General features: G+C 34.8%; 1 protein-coding gene across 1 annotated transcript; it reads right to left on the bottom strand.

Annotated features, from left to right (window-relative positions):
• Positions 1 to 3,357: 3,357 nt before the first annotated feature.
• Positions 3,358 to 13,647, bottom strand: cenpw (centromere protein W). Its single transcript, XM_066702109.1, has 3 exons — positions 13,402 to 13,647; positions 7,516 to 7,629; positions 3,358 to 3,648 (listed from the first exon to the last, which is right to left on the bottom strand). Exons 1-3 carry the CDS (start codon positions 13,483 to 13,485, stop codon positions 3,622 to 3,624), a joined length of 225 nt encoding a protein of 74 aa, XP_066558206.1. The 5' UTR covers positions 13,486 to 13,647; the 3' UTR covers positions 3,358 to 3,621.
• Between the last annotated feature and the right edge of the window lie 7,097 nt (positions 13,648 to 20,744).

The following is a 20,744-nucleotide window of genomic DNA, read 5'->3' as shown; positions in this document are numbered from 1 at the left end:
TTAAATTCACTTTGGCCAATAGCATAGGATTAAGTGCATAATGTTAAGGTTTTAACATCTTCTTCTCTACTTAAACCTAAACACATTATGTACATACTCAACATGTATGCAGGCATAGGCTACACTTTGAACATCAACTACACAATTCATTGGAAATCTTTATGAAATGTATTACTGCCTAAATTATACTCTTAAACACAGCAGGCTCAAAACTCCCAGTTGTATGGTTATCTCATGTACTATTATGACCTTCCAGTGAGTGAATAAAACAAACATTTTCCACTTTCCCCTCAATTTCCAAAACATTTGTTACAAGATCTGACTTTTTACAAGTACTTGCTTTGTTTATTGGTGAAATGGTTTCTAATGCAGTTGGTCAAACGTCATTATAAATCAATTAAATTATTGATTCAATGTGAGCTCATTGCCTCTCAACTAAATTCAAAAGAATCTTTCTAAAGAACCTTACTGTTAACAATTATTGATGAATACCATCGTTGCTAAGAAATCACTTTTTCATACAAGCCTTTATGCAAAAACCTGGCACACTAATAAACACATTTTTATATGATGGAAAAAGTGTATTCTGAAGAAATTAAAAAGATCAAACTGAATTATTGTGTCATACCTACTCTCCTCTTCACCTAACAGTGTTAATTTTGCCAAATTGAAAAAAGAAAAAAGAAATCACTGAACTGCAGGACAGCTGAGAAACAGAAAAGTTTCCACTCAACTTTTATAGTCAGTTATATTAGCAACAAGCACTCAGAAGAGAAAAATCTTGCATCATAAAAAGAGAACACCACATTAAATAAAAAAAAAAGCTAATTTGAACCTTTCTTCCCCTTCACTGTAGTGTATTTCAACTCAAAAGTTTCAACTAATGGCCTTTATGTGAATCTAGTGCTGTTCTAAAATAAATGTTTTTGATTTTATGGTCACAGAAATAAGTATTACATTTACCAGGTACAAAAAGTAAAAGTAAAAAGTAAAAAAGTAAAAATCACACTGCAATTTCAAGTGTATTTCAAAAGGAGATTTGTACAGAGTAGGGTGAACATTTCAATACACCAATTTAATTATCCTAAAAAAGATTAAGAAAAATATGGAGAACCCTGCTTATCATCTTGGTAGCTAATGTACAGAACTTGAAATCACAAAACAGGCAGGGCATGGAAATGGGATAACAGCCTATACACAGAAGTATAAAATATATACCTGACTGAAGAAAGGTTTAGCAGTTGAAAGTGTATAATCATAACATAATCATAAAGTAAAACCAATTCACTAGTAAAAGCTGAATAAGCAGCACTTATTTTATGCATTCTTACATTGGCACTTCAGCTGAAAAGTAAAATTAATATCAACTTATCTGATATGTAGAAGGAAAATTATCTGATTTAAAACTTGTTTTTCTGTCTTACAATATTCAGCAAAACTGACATTTACCAAAAGCCATCTATTACTAAACTCAGATATGGCCTTAAATTCCCAGTTGAAATAAATTGACAATTTAATTTCTGTTCCATTATGCCTAACCTATGCAAAATATATCTAAATTGCTACAACCTGCTTAATATATATCAAGGAAAAGATACATAAATATATACATGTAAATACACAGACAAACATATACACCTACAAGACGTTTCTTCAGGGTTTTCACATTTCTGTGAGCTGGTTTTAAGTTTTCTTTAGGTTGCCAGCTTCTACACTATCTCCACCTACTGGTTTAAATAAGAGATTAATATATTTGAATGTGGTAAAGTCCAGGTCTCACCAAATAAATTACCTTTATTTTTTAGCAGGCACAAATAATTAAAATATTTATTTTTAAAAATGGCAAAAACCCAGGCATAAATCCAGAACGTGACTTCATAGTTAGCACAAACCCTTAAGGCAAAAAATTGAATATTTCCTTTCCTTCCTCAAATTCTACAAATCCTAAGTGGTTCATGGTAAATCAGACAATCCCTTTTATGTCCACATAAATTATTCCAAACATGCCAATGGCAACAGACATCACATGACTTTGCCGGCCGATAATAAATGGTAGACTTCTTATATCAAGAGGATCACAAAAGGACTGGAAACTTTTAAGGAGAGAGAGAGAAAAAAAAGTAATTTAAAAAATGTAAGAATAAGCATTGACATTTAAATTATTTGTACATGTAAGTTTAAAAATAGCTGGCACTACAATAGTCTTAATAAATCTTAAATGCGGGGTGCCTTATCCCAGGGATTTTATATAGAACAATTATCTGGTCAAGGAAGGATGGACAGCGCTCCCGTCTAAAATGCTCCGAGGAAGATAAGTCGAAACGCGTAAGCATTATGATGTTCACTTTTTCTCTAATAAATAATGTGGATGTGGACTGTTTTTAGATGGGAGCTGCCTTCCTTGACCAGATAATTGTTCTATATAAATATTTCTATCTTTAGGTTTAATGTATTTTATATGTACACCAAGAGTAAAGTTTTGGTAGAGCAGTTCTGAATGTAACCTCATTTGGAAATTAATTTATTTGATGGATTAAAATGGCTAACTGGGAGTCTGAAGCATCACGTAAATTTAAATCTTTGTCAATGCATTATTAAATGTTATCCTTTAAAGTTCAAAACCCTTGTATAAGCAAACCAGTAAAGCTACCAGAAATAAAATGCTGCAAGCCCAATTAATTTTGACAGCAGGATTAGACCAGATAACTCAATGAGATATAATCACAGCAAAAAAGGCTAGTTATGTAAACAGGGCCTCATTAGTTTTACTTTCAGTGGAATATAGTACAAAATAAGACCTAAGTGAACCAGGAAAGAAAACAGAAGCAAGCAGAGGGTAGATTGCAACGCAGGTTAATACAATAACATTTACCTTTAGAGTCCAGGGTTCAGGTCTGGTTTAGGCCAAATCGGAAATATAGAACAACCCACAACTGAACTGTGGAAGAGACACCAAGAGGACAGGCAAACCACCAAGGCAAGTGTAGAGACTGAGTTGTGTGCTACTCTAAAGCAGCAGAAATTTAAGAGAATATTCTATAGCTCCTTTTACCCTACAAATGTGGAAATCCAATCAAGTTAAGAATCCAGAAGGAATTTGTTTGTTGATCTCTTTCACAGTGTCTCCCACGTCTCCTCATTCAGACCTCCATCAGTGGCAGAGAATGGATTCTTGGGACAAATGTATCTAGCAGCACAGACATTTTCAAGGATGCAAAAGCAGTTTAAAGTTGAACCAAGTATGGCAATACATTTTGACAAAATAAATTATGTGCCGATGAACACAGACATACAAAACATGGCAAACGGAGGGCATGGTGAGTAGTGCAAATATAAAGTGTACATAAGACACCCATATTGGAAGAAAAACAAAAGGCTAGATTATTTTATTCAATAAATAATAATAGTAAATGTTAAACACACATCAGGATAGAAAAAATAATTTTCAATCACAATTATCTTCATGTTAAATAACTACATGTCTGTTCATTCTTCTTCCTCAGGTTCCCACCCCAGATATTTCAAAGACTTCTCAAAGTCACAGCAGAAATACAGAGACTGTTACAAAGCTGCAGCAGACAACATTAAACAAGCATTTCCTTTTGTGTTCATCTCTAGTCTTCATCCCCTGGCCTTCTTAAGAAGACTCTAAAAAATGATGAGAAAAAAAAGAAAAACAAATTGAATCAAAAACCAGAATGGAGGAGAATAAAACCCCAAACATCAGAGATTTAAACTTCTCGCCAAATTAAAAATCTGCCTTCTTTGCCTGCATCTGTTATTTTTTGGTAATCGATTAATTAACCATGTTACTTAAACTTGCAGTGCAGCATTAAATGACTGTTAGACAGGGATATACACCAATCAGCCATAACATTATGACCACTGACAGGTGAAGTGAATAACACTGATAATCTCGTTATCATGGCACCTGTCAGTGGGTGGGATATATTAGGCAGCAAGTGAACATTTTGTCCTCAAAGTTGTGTTATAAGTGTTAGAAGCAGGAAAAATGGGCAAGCGTAAGGATCTGAGCGACTTTGACAAGGGCCAAATTGTGATGGCTAGACGACTGGGTCAGAGCATCTCCAAAACTGCAGCTCTTGTGGGGTGTTCCCGGTCTGCAGTGGTCAGTACCGATCAAAAGTGGTCCAAGGAAGGAAATGCAGTGAACTGGCGACAGGGTCATGGGCGGCCAAGGCTCATTGATGCACGTGGGGAGCGAAGGCTGGCCCGTGTGGTCCGATCCAACAGACGAGCTACTGTAGCTCAAATTGCTGAAAAAGTGAATGCTGGTTCTGATAGAAAGGTGTCAGAACACACAGTGCATCGCAGTTTGTTGCATATGGGGCTGCGTAGCCGCAGACCAGTCAGGGTGCCCATGCTGACCCCTGTCCACTGCCGAAAGCGCCTACAATGAGCACGTGAGCATCAGAACTGGACCACGGAGCAATGGAGGAAGGTGGCCTGGTCTGATGAATCACGAGTTCAGGGTGTTGACTTGGTCTCCAAATTCCCCAGATCTAAATCCAATCAAGCATCTGTGGGATGTGCTGGACAAACAAGTCCGATCCATGGAGGCCCCACCTCGCAATTTACAGGACTTAAAGGATCTGCTGCTAACGTCTTGGTGCCAGATACCACAGCACACCTTCAGAGGTCTAGTGGAGTCCATGCCTCGACGGGTCACGGCTGTTTTGGCGGCAAAAGGGGGACCTACACAATATTAGGCAGGTGGTCATAATGTTATGGCTGATCGGTGTAAATACACCATTCTAGGCAGAATAAAGTGTGACTGAATTTGGACAAAAGTTAAATAAGGTATATAGAGTTTCATCCAAAACAAATAAGAAATTAGAAATGTGCAAAGCAGCCTTTAAGAGTACAAGCCTAAACAAATTAATATTCAAAACATGTTTTTCCCCTTTTTTGAAATGCGTGTTATACCAAAGTCAATGTTTACCTTAGCTTTAAACAAACAGGAAAACCAATGTAAAGTCTATCTTTAATGTAGCTATGCTTGATTGCAAAACTATGAACAGGTATATGTCTGTTTTGAATTATATTTTAAATCAAATAAGCTTGCTCCATTATTAAATAAACATTGCACATTAGTTTTAGCCAGCCGGATCTCTGGTTGGCTTTATTCTAACTTGTTTACTCTTTAAGCATTATGCCCTTTATTTCTTCCATCCCAGCCAAAGAAACCAATTCAGGCTAACAGTTGCCAAGGTTACATCCTACAATCATGGCTAAAGCACAGCAAAGACCATTACAATTTTGTGACACATGTTGTGCATAATTGATTCTTCACTACTAATAAAGATGTACCTGTTACCTGTAAATTAAGCTGCATGTAACTAACAGGGTTACTTTAATTATTGATTCACTTCAGCTCTTTAGGGCTCAATGTGCCAACTCTGTTATCCTATATTTCAGTACACAAAATTCCCCAAAGCAAATAAGAAAGAACAGACCATACCTGAACCAGTTAACTACACAAAACCTCTCATTCTAAGAGGGTCTTTAAATAACTTCGTAAGAGCTCCAGAAACTACAAAACCACCGAATAAACATGTACAATACTGTCCATGACCTCTGAAATATTAATACCACTTTATTACAGCGTATAAACTATTAAAATAGTTACAGTGCTAAAATATTTAAATGCCAAAACTCCTAGTGCAAGCAACAGAAGCAGTAGCCAAGTGGTCTGTGTATAATAACACTGGGAAACAGTCACACAGTGGTGGTCTCCAGCTATCAAGTGATTTTCAATATCTCTTTATAACAGGTCCAAGATTTAAACCATTCTGTCATGGGAAAAAAAAAATCCAGACCTGCTGCATATCTGACTAATGCTGTAATCTCAGTCCAACACACACGTTTCAGATAAGGCCTCACACAATAACCATTAACATTTATTTCAATAACTGCATAAACGGCTCATGAAAGTCTTGAGAAATTCTGTGATCTCAGTTATCTGGTATGCAAAGTGGAAAAAATATGTCTATACACATACACAGACACAGATGCGCATACACATTGTGCTTTTACTACACAAGACAGAGAGAAGCAAGAATAGCCATTTTATGTTCAACGGCTGAGGCCAGGTTACATCTCAGTTACAAGTACAAGAGCGTTAGGAGTATAGTGACAACAGGATATACACCAATCAGCCTTAACATTATGACCACCTGCCTTATATTTTTTAGGTCCCCATTTTGCCACTAAAACAGCCCTGACCTGTCGAGGCATGGATTCCACTAGACCTCTGAAGGTGTGCGGTGTGCTACAGTAGCTCGTCTGTTGGATCGGACCACACGGGCCAGCCTTCGCTCCCCACGTGCATCAATGAGTCTTGGCCGCCCATGACCCTGTCGCCAACTTCCGATCTTGGACCACTTTTGATCGGTACTGACCACTGCAGACCGTGAACACCCCACAAGAGCTGCAGTTTTGGAGATGCTCTGACCCAGTCGTCTAGCCATCACAATTTGGCCCTTGTCAAAGTCGCTCAGATCCATACGCTTGCCCATTTTTCCTGCTTCTAACACATCAACTTTGAGGACAAGATGTTCACTTGCTGCCTAATATAGCCCACCCACTGACAGGTGCCATGATAACAAGATTATCAGTGTTATTCACTTCACCTGTCAGTGGTCATAATGTTATGGCTGATTGGTGTATATCCCTGTCTAACAGTCATTTAATGCTGTATATCACAGTAGGTGCACCAAGATGCATAATGAGGTAAGGAATTGCAAAAGTTGTTTGGGAGATATGCAACTATCACAGGGAAAAATAACTCCATATAGATACACAAGATTTCTCCTGAGGAATCCTTTGTACATGGTTGTGAAAAGGAAATTAAGAGAAAATCTCAACTTTAGAAGGAAGGTTTGGATTGCTCAATCATGGGCTTGAACCTGGTAGAATACCATTTACAGTTTTGCCTGTTTGAGAATTAAAAGTATTAATATACTTGCTAAGTTAGTTGTGAGTCATGTCTGGTAGACATGACATATGTATTTTGCAAATATAAAATACATTTCTTCTCCAAATATGTTGAACCACACAAATATAGGCTACATGACATTTGTGTTAGACCAGTTAACTGGCATTCTAGTTTTGGAGTTATCTGCTTTCCTTCTGTATTTGGACTGGGGGGTCATTTACTGTGCTATACTCTGTTACTGCCAGATTAAAATGAATGCTTAATATCATGAAGTTTCAAATTTACATACAGAAGACAACTTTTGCTGTTGATACTTAAAACACACATGACCCAATGTATACAACAATAAAGACAATAAGTAATATGTATGTCTTCAGTCTAATAAAATAATTGAACCATGCGAGTTACCTAGGATGCAAGTGAAACAAGCCCAGAGGACACTGTGGTTCTCAATAATTTATATTTGACACCATCCGTAACTAAAAAAAAATGCACAACTTTTAGCCCCATCAAAATGTTATATTGCCATTAAAATGACAACCAATTACTGTTGTTACCTTTGATACTGCCTTTATGTGTTCAGGCTTAATAGTTGCAGTTCTGGCTTCAAAAGCCTTGGCTCGGGATTCCTCTGCCAAACGATGAAGAAAGAGCAGGAGGTTCAACTGCACCTTTAACAGAGGGAGGGGGGAAAAAGAAAAAAGATAAAACACATAGCACAACAGCTATTTAAAAAGTCTATTGCACAGAAAAGTGCCCCACTTCAAATGGTTGGAAGGGTTTATATATCCCCCAAGGAGGAATAATCCAAAAACAGATTTTAAAGTCAAAGACATTTTTTGGTTTAAAACTTGTGGTGGGCCTTGACAGAGAGATGGGGGGAATTGGTAACTTCACTGTCTTCAGTGTCCAAACTCAAATAAGCTTGAAAGTCACATTACAAAATAGGAAATTGCCTTATTTCATGGAATTACCTTAAGCAATTAATTTTATTCCTTTGCATTTTTTCATTCTTTCTTCTAATTTAAGGCTTTGGTGATATCCTTTTAGATTTCTCCACAGGCTACCTTTGAAGAATTACCCAAGAAATTGGCCAGAGAATCACATAATAACATGCAATTTCTGTACACACATACACACACCAGCAAGATTCCAGATTGCACAAGCATTGACACTCATCCAATATTTCAAATACTTTATAGCAAGGGAGTTTGCATGAAAAAAATAAAATAAAGTCCAGTTGGGTGAAAAAAACATTTGGATGCAATTCAAACCGATTAATACCTCATTTTCAAAACAGTAGGTAATTGTCAGGTTGACAAAATATTGTTCTCACCACAGCTGGTTCAGGGATTGCTTATGTAAATCAACAGTTACATCTTGACTTGTTATACTAACAATTAGGCTAATTAATTGTGGCATATGTCACTTAATTAAAAAAGTAAATGAAATGAAAATGCCTCCGATAAAGTACTAGCTTATATGAACAAATACACAATGGGCAGGGCACATATTGTTTTTCCCATGATAAAATATTGAAATACAAGACACAGGGACAACATTATTAATCTACATTTAAAATAGGCCTATAGATTCCTTAGCTGTAGGAGTGAACATAAAGTTGTGCCTTAAAATGTAACACGTCTTAAAAATGCCCATTAGAATATGTTCCTTGTTCTATACAGGGTTTCAAAACAAATGTTATTACATTACCAACCTAAAAGACCTAGCAGTAGACCAGATAGTAATCTTTTTGCTTCTTTTCCTAGCTTTACTGCAGTAAGAAGGGTTCCATACATTAAACACATGACAGTTTAAGGCTAAATAACACAGAGTAAATTAAACTTTTAGGGCTCCTATTCCTAGCTTTAAAATACATTTTATATATCCAGTACTAAGTTGAATGTTAGAAACACAATACCCAATCCCATACTTCCATCTACAGTTCAGTTTTTGCAAAGAATGAGTAGCTTTAGCACAGTGCGGTATGTTGAGAGCTGCAACTTGCTCTTTTTAGCTTATTGACTCATAAAGCGATTATTGTGGTGTCTTTAAAGGATTCTGATGTTGGAGAACATAAAAGTGAAGTGCACACCCCCAGCTAATTAAATATACTCTTTAAAAGATTTAATAATAAACAATCACCTGTCAACAACAGGAGCACAGTTGTATTAGTTCCTCAATTTGCCATTGTTACTGTAAAGCTGTAGTCAGTCATTATCACTAATCCTGTATATTTTTCTTAACATTTAAAAATTCCCTCTGCCAGTCTAAATAAAGCTAGAAAATTGAACCAATTGTTGTCTGCAAGCAATTATATAATTAAGAATAGTAAACAAGTTGAAAGAGAATAAACCCCCATTAATCTGGTTATAGCAATGATGAATTATGCAATTACAAATATAGTCTGAAAACTTAATGAAAGACAACAGGTCGAGCTTACATACAAAAAAATAACTTTTATACTACACAGCTATTTTTTTAGATCTCCTCATGAATCAGAAATTCATTTTAGTGTATGAAAACACACACTTTCTGTGCTCCCTATAAGGATGCAACCGATTATTTATGTATTCAATCAACCATCAAATGTTGATTGACTACAGGCAATCTCAATTAGATGAAGGAACAAAGCAACCTCTTAATTATTTTTTTACACTGTAAACACTAGAAGTTGAAACACCATAGCTTTGTTCTAGTTGTGTTCCTGAGTGCTTCCGATTTAAGCTTACTGCTTAGTAGTGGCTACCAAGAACAGAAATTCGTTACAGTTTACAGCAGATTACAGTATCAGTTGTTTACTTCTCTACTATAATGCATGAAATTAAATGTGAAATAGAAACAACTATTACCAATAATACTGGGAGAGGTACCCTGGTAGTAAGGGATTGTCCTGAGGTTTTAATGTGTTATATGGAGGACATGCATTTAGTAGTCTGACGGTATAGTGGAAATGTGAAAGCGGTGGCACTTACAGGGTTTCAAAGTGAAATTTTAGTAGAGTGCCAAACTCCGTACATTTTTATTAGATTGCAGTTACTAAGTTTCTCAATGTCTCTCTGAGGAGAATTGCATGTATGTAGAACACCTTGCACCATTCAACAATGTACCCAAGACTTAGCAAAAATGTGGCCTAAAATCAGTCAACAAACACACAAGGCTGGGAAGTGTGTCCATTTCATGAACAAGAATTTAATGGCTTGCAGGCAGGTGGGCAAACTAGTCTATATGCACATGTTCTAACACAGACAGCTATAGTGTCCTTGAGATCAGATCATCAAACGTGCAGTACAGACCACTGAGAAAGCATTTTTGTGTGATGAGTCCTGACACAATGTGGGTGTGGTGGCAGCTCAGAGAATGGCTCAATCCACAGAGCATTACCCTGATAATTCATTGGGGAGTTGTCAGTATGATGGTGCAGGTGTTTTTCCTTGTGGTTTGGACAGGGGCCATTCATTTTTGTGAAGGGCACCACAAGTGCCATGAGTTGTTACACTGAGGAAAACCGTTTCCATGCATTTAAAAAACAAGACAACCTATCATGTTGGAAAGCCAGAAGTGTAACACTTTGCTATAATAGAAGAGCTGTAAGAAAAAATGCTCTATGGTAGTTTTGATGAAGCACTGGTAATCTAACAATGGTGAAAAATGCATTGGGATGGCAGCAATCAATAAAGCCAATTCATGGCTTAGAGCCTATTAAGTAAAATGGAGAACATCTACCTTTGGTTAGGTTTTTTGATATCCTAATAATTTTAATAAATTAATGATTGAACCTTTTTGTGACAGTATACTTTTATATTGCCCAAAAACAATAAATAAATAAATAAATAAATAAAATACAAAACTATTAATGTAATAGATAAGTGACCAGGACATACACACACCTCTGGAAGTAAACAGTATGCTGATTAGCTAGCCTAGTTTTAGCACAGTAGCATAATATATTGTTTACACTTCCAGCACAATTTAACACACATAGTTCACATATAAGCAGGGGAAGGTTTCTTTAAGTATGTCCTTAAAAACACCTTTCCACGCTCAATAGCTGTATATGGTATTTGATGGAATTTTTTAAGAAGTAAAGCAGTCTCTAAGAGAAATATTTGACAAAGCCAATAGAAAACAGATGGCCTCTAGATCTGTAGGGAATCCAGTGGTGTAATATGAAACAGAGCAATCGTCATGAAAGTTGAATGTCACCTGGGAATTACCAAGCAACCCCCGTCCAGCCCCTTTTCCCACTGAAGAACATACAAAAAAAATGCAAACCTTTCTAACAGCTGAAACACTCAGTCTGGACAGAAAACTATAGCGATTTTGCGATCATAAATTAGATAATTGTGTGAGAATCGATGAAGCCTGAATGCTGCAAAATGAAAAATGTATTCCACTAGTGCTGTTCAAACGAGACAAGTTAACAACTTTTAAGGATGTAAAACATGATAAGGAAAATGATATGAACATAAAACAGTCTATAATGCTGTATAATTTTAAAAATCTTATGAACAAACTAACAATACAGAACACCTACCAGCCACTATCTCCAGATAATTAATTATGAAGAACTTGCACATGTTTTATAGTCCTAATTATCCACCTTCAAACAGAGAACACTGCTTTGCGCTAAACCGCTGATTATGGTTTCAATAAAGATGTTCGAAGAAAAAAAAAAAAAACGTGCAAAACACTTTGGATGCAAAAGATACATTTTGTATTGTGCGAAAGTGTAACCTGTAATATTTTTCAGATTGATAGTTAAAGTTACATTATTAATCAATATTTAAGCCTATATTATAACAGATTATACCCAGCCCTTACATTGAACAAAAATATTAAATAAATAGTGAAAGATTTTATGACTAAGTTTCTGTTAGTTACATTTTCCTGTTCAAACACTACTAGGAACACTGAAACTACAGTATTGCCTAAATCCTACATTTTAGGCCTAAGTCTAAATTTAAGTAATTTAATTGTCTGCAGCTGAAATTCATCATACTCATAAGACCTTTTGGTTTGTTCTATTAATAATAATTTAAAATAATAATTTAATAATTCAAATTTACAATGAAGCACAACTTCTTTACCCTTAAAATTAGGTTATTTCACTGAACATTGGCTGCTTCTGTTTGAGGTTACAGGAAGTCGACTACATTTCAAAAAGGCTCTGAAGTGGCCAATATCAGGCTTTCTTGTATGAGAAGTAACAAATTCACAAAACATAACCAAGTTAACCAAACTCCTTATGACGTATTCCAAGACCACTACAAACAAAGGCATCCAATTAGCAAATTATTTTCATCACTGCATTTGCTGTACAGTACTTCAAATGATATGTACAGTCACTTAGAAATTAATAGGTTATAAATTCACCCACATCCTACTGAAAAAACAGCAGTAAGACCAACCAGCAAGCTCATTGCTTTGAAGATCTTGGTGGTCACAGCGCATTCACAATTTTCCAGAGATCACAGGAGAATAACTCCAATGTGGGCTTATGTCAAGTGGCAAAAAACAATCAAAGCATGATTGGCATTCAAACATGATCTTGTCAAGACTGAGTGAATAAGAAAAGCTATAAATATGCTTTCCAATATGGAACTTTGTTGTAAGGAACCAACACTGGTACCAAGTTGCATCAGGGAAAAAGCCATATAAAATAATGCAATTTTGTTCTCCTAATGTCATGACAAACTTGTGGTCAGAGGACTGTAACCAACCAAAACATCTTGCCTTGCAATGTTACAGATTTTCAAACATCAAATATGTATTCAGAAACTGGAATAAACTACGAACAAAAGGATAACAAGCAAATAATCCTTTCATATAGGAAGGAAGAGCTTCATTTATAATTAAAATGCTACAGTTCAACTCGTATTGTTAGTGTACTTCCTTGCGCACTACAGTTCATCCACGTTACAGTATATTATTATTATTATTATTAATATAATCAACGTCTCACCGTGTCCCATCACAAATGCACACATAAATATTGTCAGAACAGACCGAGAACACGTTTATTCCCAACATACTTAGTTTTCTCGTATCGTAATACTATAGTAATGTGTACCACAGAGGGGAGATAGTATGGAAATTGATCAATAGTAATAGAAAGGCGACTCGCTTAACAGTACTGCAGCACTGAGTACCAACAAAAAGTTTTAAACAGAAAACAAGTAAAAAACGTAATGATAATGACATCGAAGTATAACTTATAAGCTATTTGCATAACTACAATGCAGATTATTTGATTAGTGTAAACTAACAATTATCCGTAAACATCCGTATTTTAGAGTGCCTATATATTATTATTATTATTATTATTATTATTATTATTTGCAGTAACTTCAGTAGCTTTACTTATACTGTATTTACACTGTACACTGTATTTACACTGCAATCACTAGGAGAAGAGTTACTTCAAAATAAAATAAGTTTACCATTAAGTCTGTGTTTGTACCAAGCCGGAGGTTTGGTTTCTTCTTCATGATTGATTTGAGATTACTTCTTGACACTTTCTTCATGATCTGTATCGTCTGCCCCGAAAATGTGAAATGAGTCGTATTTCTGTTTAAAAGTACTAGTTTCTTTATGGAATTACCGCTGAATTTTCTTTATCTCCTCTATTTGTCAAAACAAATTCAAACTGCCGCCTTACTACCGTCGCACACCATGACGTCATCGCAAGCCGTAGGCGCATTTTGATGTGTTTTTCAGCTGCGGTAGAGGGAAGTCCGTTTGAACAACTTTTGATTGAAACACTGCTGTTGATTTTCACGTTTATTTATGTATTAGTTTATTTATGTAAGTTTATTTATGTAAGTAGCACTTTTCAAAATAAATTAAATGATTATAGTATGTAACATATAGGCCTATATATAGTCTATAGTTCATTCTAGCTGTTTATGAATGTAGACTAATTGATTTTTTTCCTGTGAAGACATTTAAATTAGATAAAATAGAGATGGAAAAAGTATTGCTATTCCAAATTCCAAATGGTACATTTACACAAAAATAAAACATTAAGTTTACATATATTAAATGTCTGTCCTTTATCTTAATATGCGTTTATTTGTTTTTTTTGTTTCTTTGATGTATTGCTATAGTACAAAGAATACGTGAAAACTAACTACGGTAGTCTGTACAGTACTGTAAATCTGTAAATAACATTCAGAACACTGATATATTCCTATTTTTTCTCCATAAATGTTAATATATTCCACATATTTTTCCCTGTATAGTAGCAGGCACCCTAAATATGTTTCATGCTTTAGTTCTCTGGGGAATGTAGGAAATCATAGAGGAAATTAATTCAAACTTGAGGAACTATTTTGGCATTGTGCTTAGATTTAACACCCCAACACCCTCCCACTTTCCAATCTAATTTGAGACTGCTCCATGTTAAACCAAGCAAGTGTTAACTACCAACCCTTTAAACAGTTTAAATTGCTTAACCACTAGATATGCAATAAAAATATATTACATATAGTGTTTGGTTTTAACAGCACTAAGATAAATCAGTTCACCTCCATCATCTTCTTGCATAACTGTGACAAGTGTTACAAAACTGCATGGAACATTTGACTGTATATCTACATAATCAAAAGAAATGCTAAAGCATTAACGGATGATACTATTGTATACACTTAAAACATGTATCTCTAATGATCAATTCTGAAGTTTAAGAAATGTAGCATGTACTTAAAAGAATGGCTAAAAATGTATTGATTTTATTCAGTCTATTAATGCATCTTAAACACACAGAATATCTGTGTATTTTTAGATTTAATTTAGATGTATGTTGGTACAGCTCAAATCAGATTCAAACACCACACTGGTCACATTAATATGCTGGACTTTCAAACATACACCAATAACATTTTATAAAATATCTGAGTAGACTTTGAATTCTAATGTTATGAATGAAATAAATTAAATACTAATACATTTTACATTACATTCATAAGCATTTCTTATGTTTAAAATGTGATTAGAGGAAATCAGCATCTCAATAATATCTGAATCCACAAACATCACAGATCATGTATGTTTACTAATTCCTAAATTACTTTAATTTCATGATACTTTCATCCACCTATAGCCCTGCAATGGAAATATGTAACCAAAAACATCAATTTAAATATTTCTGGCAACTATAACACCTTGGCAGCTTAGTTTAATCCCTGCTGTTAAACTGTCAATAACAATTACATTGATCTCAAACACCAAGTAAGTTGTGTGAGCACAATGCTAAACACACCACCTACAAATTAAAATTAATGTAAGGCACAAGCTGGATGTTTTCAGCATATTTCCTATACATTTTGCACCTGAAAATAAACTAAAACAGCTTTTCTTTGAACATTGATCGCTCCTTTCTGAAAACCTTAAATCTTAGGTAATATTGGTTCATAGGCTCCCAAACATGAGGTACATTAGACATCTGCGAAGCATTTGCAGTATTAAAAATAAATTAATAAATAATATAGAGCTGAACCTGAGCCAAAACTTGGAGGCAGTTTTAATGGCATATGTTTTATGGTTTCTATTAATTTTTCTAGACTTTGGCATTTGGCAAGATTTTAACTGAAAAAGAACAGCCTAAGGGACATATATCACATCTACTAATACAATTATCAGTTCAGCAGTTTTCATTTTTTCATCATGATTACGGGCTGAAGTGGAAATGTGTCCATGTCATATAAAAATGCAATAAGAGGATGTACTACACACACACACACATATATATATATATATATATATATATATATATACAAAATCTACTGTTTTAGTGTTTTATTCATCAGTGAACCATATGGTCATAGCCATGTTATTAAATTATATGGCTACCATTGTTAGAAAGTGTAAAGTGAGTATCATTATTCCAGATATGTTTCCAGTTCCAGAAATTTCAAAGCAAAGAAAATGTACATACATATATATATATATATATATATATATATATATATATATATATATATATATATATATATATAATTTTATTAACTTTCCTAAAACAGAACTCTTAGAAACAGGAATTAAAAACCTAAGAATCTGGTACAGAAAGAACAAATACTAATAGTGAAACATCCCAAAGAAGTATTTTCAGTCTCAACATAAGGTGTTGATCATGAAAGTGACCCAGTGACCCATCTATATCCTGAAAAAAAAGTTGGCTAAATTCCATATCGCCCTCCACATGGATTCATATCAGTGCTTATATTGTGTTCTGTGGACATGTTTATTTATATAAAATTAAAGGTACACCTACACTATGTAACTAAAACAGAAATTAAAAAATTGATGATTCTGCATCAAAACATAGTTTCATAATAATGATGATCAATAATAATAATAATAATAATAAGAAGAAGAAAAAACCTTTATAATCCAAATATTCACTTGGGTGTTCTGTTCCAACACAACTAGATTCAAACATTATTGCTACTTATCTAGCATTTAAAGCTCTACTAGGGGAATGTCACTCCATGCCATACTCAGTGAAATGGCATTGTTCTCACAGGTTTAACTATAACTATTTTTCAGTATTTCTGAAAGCAGCTTTTATTTCCATACAGTGTTTGTTTAATGTATTTTTAGACAGATACAGAACACACAGTTTGCACATGACATCACTGATATATGCATCTCCTTATCCTGGATAATAGCTTTGCCGGAATGCCTTCATTTCGAAGCAACAATTAAGACATTTTCTTTCTTTCTGCTTTTCATTTGGGTCGACTTTTTTATAGGCTAACAGAAAGGGGAAACCTGCTCTTTAACGAAGGCAATTTAAGTGCAGCACATGGCATCAGATATTTTAACTCCAAGCTTATGGAAATATTTTTTTGAAAGTTTTAATTTGTTTTAAAAAGAAGCAGATTTAAACAGAACCGTTGTATAATATTGAGCCAATCAGCAATCACTTATGCTAACTCAGCAATAATGTAACTTTCAGAGGAGATCTCTGGTGTATGTAACTGCTCAAATGGCAGTTAAATTGTCATTGGTTTTTAGAACCAGCTAATACCAAGACTCCTGATTCAGGTAGTTGTTATGTTTGCGGAAAGATCACTAATTTAAACTAGTAAAATAACATAAACATTTATGAACTGAGTGTTAATATGTTACATCCTGTACATTTATTTAAACTGAAGCACATATTTCAGGTCATATACAAGAAATATAATATTGTTAATGAAAATAAAAATGTTTACATTACATTTTATCATTTAAAGTGACCTTTGGGCAAAGAGGATTACTTCTCACTGCTTATTGCAAAGAAGTCAAGTGGGGAAGCAGATTAGGGTCCTACCATGCAGTACAACCACAGGTGTAGTGTGCTGCGCTGATGACTGTATATCTCCACACATACCAGCCTGAGTAGTCTTCTCACAAAGGTTTGAGACAGAATATTTAGAAGCAGCTCAATGAATATAGCTTTGCCATTGTCTTATCTTAGTCTAAGGAATGTGTTGTAAAATATCCTTCATGACTTTCTATTTGATGATCTGATTTTTTTTCCCCATTTGAAATGGAACAGTGACCAAAATATACTTTTTAAAATATAACGACGGCTTCAAAAGCAGACAATGACTTAAATCTTAAATCTTAAATCTTAAATATACTGAACAAAAGTAATGCTTGACCTAGATGGTGTTTAGAAGGCTTTCTTCACAATCATTCACATAATTTATAGCTGCCCACAAAAGTATATGGTCATTTGTAGAATATTTAGACAGTTGCCACAGTTTGTCTTTCCAATTTGTACTGTTCACACACAGGTTGTATTGCAGTGATTATAAGTTTGGACTGATACGTAGTTACCAGTTGTGATAGAAGAATATGACAAAAATATATGAAAGATTGTTAGACATATATGAGCACTTAACTGCAGTATCATTTCGCACATATACACAGTACATTTAACTGCTTTGAGTTGGTTTGGGATTTTTGAACTCTGAGGAATACACTTTTTCTTTACTACTGCATTTTAATCAAGTCTGCTCAGATTCTACTAATATACTCAACCTTAATTTAAATTATTGACACATGTATTGTATTCAGGTAAGATCAGTTCATTTAATTGGTCTTTAAGTCTTCTTCTAAAAAGTGTTTATTTGACTTTACTTCTGGTGCAGTTGTAATTATGTCTAAATCATCTCTTTTAACATAGCAGGCTACTAATTGATATCTCATGTCTTTCCTCTTATCGTTATTGTTACATTATAATTGTAAGCCAACTTTTAATCTTCATGAGATAAGACTTTCATGGGGATGTTAATAATTAGGAAAAAAATAGAAGAAAATGACTTGCTGTGGTTTTACTTAGTCAGACACAATAACTCCCATACATTACTCTTAAGTAGCATTATCTGTTTTTTTTTTCCCTCTATTGGCATATCTATATAGCAGCCATGTGTTACATTGGCTGAAATGCAGCGATTTTGTTCTTAATGATGCTGTCATTTATAAAATACTGCCTTTTAGATGTGCAGTGTAATCATTCAAAACCACTCAGGAGATGTTCGGAAGCCAATACAGTTATAATCATCTTGTAGAAACCAAAGAAATTTAATAGCTTACTAAAATGACAGATGGCTACAAAGAAGCCCAGGGTTGTGGAGTTGTAAATTTGGTTCTGTAAATTACCTTGTCTAATCATTTTCCAGTCTGTGTTTGCCTGAATGACAAAGTCAAGAAAAAACAGTCAATATTTGGGTGGAAGCACCACTGGCAGCAATTACAGCTGCAAGTCTATTTGGGTGTCTATCAACTTTGCACACCGCCTTGGTGCAATTTGTGTGCATTCTTCTTAGCAGATTTGCTCATGCTCTCACAAGTTGCTTGGGGATCGCTTATGGAGAGCAGTTTTTCAAGTCTTTCCACATATTCTCAATAGGATTGAAGTCAGGACTTTTACTGGGCCACTCAAGGACATTCACTTTCTTATTCTTTAGCCACTCCAGTGTGGCTTTGGCCTTGTGCTTTGGATCATTATCCTGCTGAAAGTCTTCAGCAGACTGAAATTGATTTCCCCCTATTTGCCTGTACTATGATACATCAATTATTCCTTCAATCCTAACAAGCTTTCCAGTCCCTGCAGAGGAGAAGCATCCCCATAGCATGATACTGCCACCACCAGGCTTGACTGTAGGGATGGTGTTGACTGGGAGATGTGCTGTGTTGGGTCTGTGCCAAAGGTATCACTTTAAATTTACACCAAAAATATCTAATTTGGTCTCTTCTGATGCTATCATCTGTTGCCACATTTTTGTAGAATCACTCACTTTATGTGAGCTTGAGATGTCTTATTTTTTGTAATGTCTTCCTTCTTGCCACCCTGCCAGTTTTGCCAGTGTTCTAGATATTGTTGCTGATTTTCTCCCATCTGAGCCACTGAACTCTGTAGGTATTTCAAAGTTGTCGTTGGCCTCACAGTGGCATCCCTCACCAGTTTCCTCCTTGCCCAGGTGCTTTGTTTGAGGTCTGATCTAGGCAATGTCTGGGTGGTACAATGCATCATCCACAATGCACACCAGCACTGCAGGAGGACACTGTCTTCACTGGGATATTCAGAGACTTAGATTTTTGTGCATTGAGTATTGTCTTGAAATTCACTACCTGACCAAGGAACCTCACAGAGATGGGTGTTTTTTGTTCTGTATATAATATTTCAATTCCTACTTCAAAGTTTCATGACTGCAAGCTTTAAAGAAACAAAATGTGAATTCTGTGAGAGGGTCTGAATACTTTTGCAAGGCACCATAAGTATTTGTATTACAATCAATGGATATGCATTTTGACACTGAGACTATGAATCGAGTCATTTTACTAATTTGTTTAAAACTGTATGTCAGTTCTAGTATCAGGAACATTCACACAGGGTTTCACAATGGTTTTCTCTGGCTATGAAAATGGTCAGATTTTGACCTGACATCTCTGTTGTATTAGTTGATGTAGAAAATGTCCATTATTTACAGCTTTGTGTGTGAACACTGAAGGTTCTGCACTAGATCATTCAAAATCTACAAATGAAATCAGGTGATTCAAAAGGAATATAAGCTACTAGGTATTAGCACCTTATTACGTTGCTTATGATTTATAAAAAAATGCAATACACCAGGCTTCATGGAATCAGTAACATAGTCCGTATCCATTAATCTAGTGTACCACACCTGCTAAAATAAATCAGCACCAATAATGAGGAATGACTATTAATGTTTTCATGTTTGTTTCTTATTTTGCTACTGTTTATATCAAAATGTGTCTGTGAGAGGACATTTAAGGAGCTTTATTTAATCAAAATATACCATAAAGTCAAAGCCAAAATAGACATAATTTATGACATTTAATCTGAATCATTCATTTAAAAAAAGCATTTGATTTTTTTTTTTTTTTTTTTTTTAGGAGGTTTCTGTCATTTGCAGCATTTCACATTGGCATCTGGGGCTCAGAACAGATGGAACACTTAAGAAATTCTGAAGAATTTGCAGATGGAATTTTTATGTTTAGAAGGAACACATTTTAAGGCGATAAAACAAAATCCCTTCCTTTCAATTTAGTTTATTGTTCACAGACCGTATATTGGAATACAACATATATATTTTTTTAATAACACCTGTTCAGCACAAATAAATGTTTCTGTGAAGACAGAAGTCCCTTCCTTATAATGGACATTTCAGTTACGGTATGTGCCACAAAGGTGACATTAGTTTGTCATGCCATTTTATTGCATTAATCAATTGGTTTTGCTGTTGTAATCCGCTACTGCGCAGGTATG

The sequence above is a fragment of the Amia ocellicauda genome, chromosome 1 (genome assembly GCF_036373705.1).
Source record: "Amia ocellicauda isolate fAmiCal2 chromosome 1, fAmiCal2.hap1, whole genome shotgun sequence".
Lineage (NCBI taxonomy): Eukaryota > Metazoa > Chordata > Actinopteri > Amiiformes > Amiidae > Amia > Amia ocellicauda.
This window is presented reverse-complemented; position numbering and strand designations above follow the sequence as displayed.

Bases quoted from the DNA above. Each gene is read 5' to 3' on its own strand.
- cenpw (XM_066702109.1), bottom strand. From the start codon at position 13,485: ATGAAGAAAGTGTCAAGAAGTAATCTCAAATCAATCATGAAGAAGAAA. The intron at 7,630-13,401 runs GTAAACTTATTT...CCTCTGTTAAAG, and splicing joins GTACAAACACAGACTTAATG to GTGCAGTTGAACCTCCTGCT. The intron at 3,649-7,515 runs GTAACAACAGTA...ATCATTTTTTAG, and splicing joins ACATAAAGGCAGTATCAAAG to AGTCTTCTTAAGAAGGCCAG.